This window comes from Pteropus medius, unplaced genomic scaffold (genome assembly GCF_902729225.1).
Source record: "Pteropus medius unplaced genomic scaffold, Ma_sr-lr_union100, whole genome shotgun sequence".
NCBI classification, from domain to species: Eukaryota; Metazoa; Chordata; class Mammalia; order Chiroptera; family Pteropodidae; genus Pteropus; species Pteropus medius.
The window spans coordinates 11,653,051-11,654,862 of record NW_024349804.1 but is presented as its reverse complement, the minus strand read 5'-3'; the positions used below and the strand labels follow the sequence as shown (position 1 = coordinate 11,654,862).

At 57.7% G+C, this 1,812-nt stretch overlaps 1 protein-coding gene across 1 annotated transcript in view; it reads right to left on the bottom strand.

The window, feature by feature from the left end:
• Position 1: 1 nt before the first annotated feature.
• STK32B (serine/threonine kinase 32B) overlaps positions 2-1,812 on the bottom strand; it is a 196,772-nt gene continuing 194,961 nt past the window's right edge. The window contains exon 12 of the mRNA XM_039838219.1: positions 2-143. Coding sequence (XP_039694153.1) covers positions 5-143 — 139 coding nt within the window. The 3' untranslated portion in view covers positions 2-4. The remainder of the gene's footprint in view (positions 144-1,812) is intronic.

Sequence of the window (1,812 nt, the reverse complement as noted above, 5' to 3'; positions counted from 1 at the left end):
CGGCTTAGCTGGTGCAGCCGTGGGAGCAGGCGTGGGCGAGGGCGTTGTTGTTACGCCCGTCCTGCAGCTGGCCGCGGGCCTGCCCCCCAGCGTGGCCCTCGGTGTCCAAGAGTCGGCCGCTCTGCCCTTGCTGTCTCCTCAGCCTGCAAACGAGCACAGAACAGACCTGAGTTACGAGTTAGCGACACGGGGGTGGCGGGCAGTGAGATGTCCAGGGCACACCTGGGCAAGCACAGCGACTAAGGAGCCCTCAGCCCACACCTTCCCCGGCCTGGGGAAGCACGACCACCGGGGGTCCAGAATGCTGTGCTCTGGAGCCAGGTGGGCCTGAGGTCACAGGTCGAAGCCTGGCTCAGGTGTACTCAGGTGAGTTACTGAACATACAATGCCTCCGTTTCTCTCACTGTAAGATGGAGATGAGGCCCACCTCACGCTCCGTCCCTGAGCCCACGCAGTCGGTAAAGGTGCTGAGCCCCGCACGGTACTCATCCGTGCATCCGTACCGAGTGCCCCCTGATGGAGCAGCCACCTGCTGCGGCGGAGCAGTCATGGTCCCTGTCTCGGTGTTTGTGACAGCATGGGTACTCGAGCGGGTCCTCAGGTGACACTGAAATACCAGCAGCGACACTGTATCTTATAAGACCATGAACTCGGGGCTGCGGCCGCCTGCCCTTTGCCCGCCCGCAGGGACCAGGACAGGTGTGCAGTCCCTCTGCCCCTGAGGTTTGCAGCTCTCAGGCAGGACGGCTGGGAAAGGTGAGCAGCGTGGGGGCGGGGGGAGAATGCAGCGGGAAGGGAGGCGGTGGCCGGAGCCCCTGGGCAAGGCTGGGAGTCGCCTGAGACCCTTTCCTCCCGTCCCTTCTCTCCCTTCCCCTCCGTTCTACGAGCCGGGCTCCTCTGGAGGAGAATCAGATGAAGACTAAGGGAAAACTCCAATGAGTAGGGACGTCACTGTTGGGTTCACGATCGTGATGCTGCACGATCTTCTGTCTATTGCAAGACAAAGATGAAGCCCATTAAGATTTTCTTTTAAATGCCCCAAAGCTGGGATTTTGAATTTTAAAATAGCACACGTTCCCAAATACGGTTATTTTGAGAAGCAGCACTCCCGTCTCTAAACCCCTGTACTCTCTATGATAACACGAGATAAACCTTCAAAAGCTGCATAAAACGTGGAGCACAGCGACGAAGGAGCCCAGACGAGGGAGAGAAGGACTCTGAAATCTCTTGTGAATCAGAGAAGGCTTCCTGCAGGAGACGGCATTTGAACTAGACTTTAAGAATTAGTATGGACTACAGGTAGCTGGAGGGAGGAGGGAGAAGAATTGAAACGCGGGGACACCGGTGAGCTAAGGCACGGAGAGTGGAAATGAACACTGCGGTGTAGACCAGAGTCCTCTCTGGAACCGACACTGCAGTCAGCTGGGCTCCCCCTTTAGGCTGGAGCTGTCATAAGAGAAGCAGCTGTTTCGAGTCTCCCCAGCATATGTAGAATGCGGGGCGATGAGGGCTGGAGGCCTAGAGCAGTCACTAAAGGAGGGATGGGTCATGCCCCTCGCAACTTACCACCAGGCTCAGTGTGAGCCAAGGAGGCAGAATCAAGGAGGGCCCGTCTCTGGGCATCCACCCATCCGCCTACAGCCTGCAGAGCTGGGATTCTAATCTAGTTCTGGGAGGCTCCAAAGCCTGCATCCTCCCTACTGTACCTGCGCTCCCACGCACCTGCCAATCATTCATCATCCATCCGCCAGCCACTCATCCAGAAACACATCCTCCCACCCACCATTTTCTATCTGCCTGTCCATCTATCCA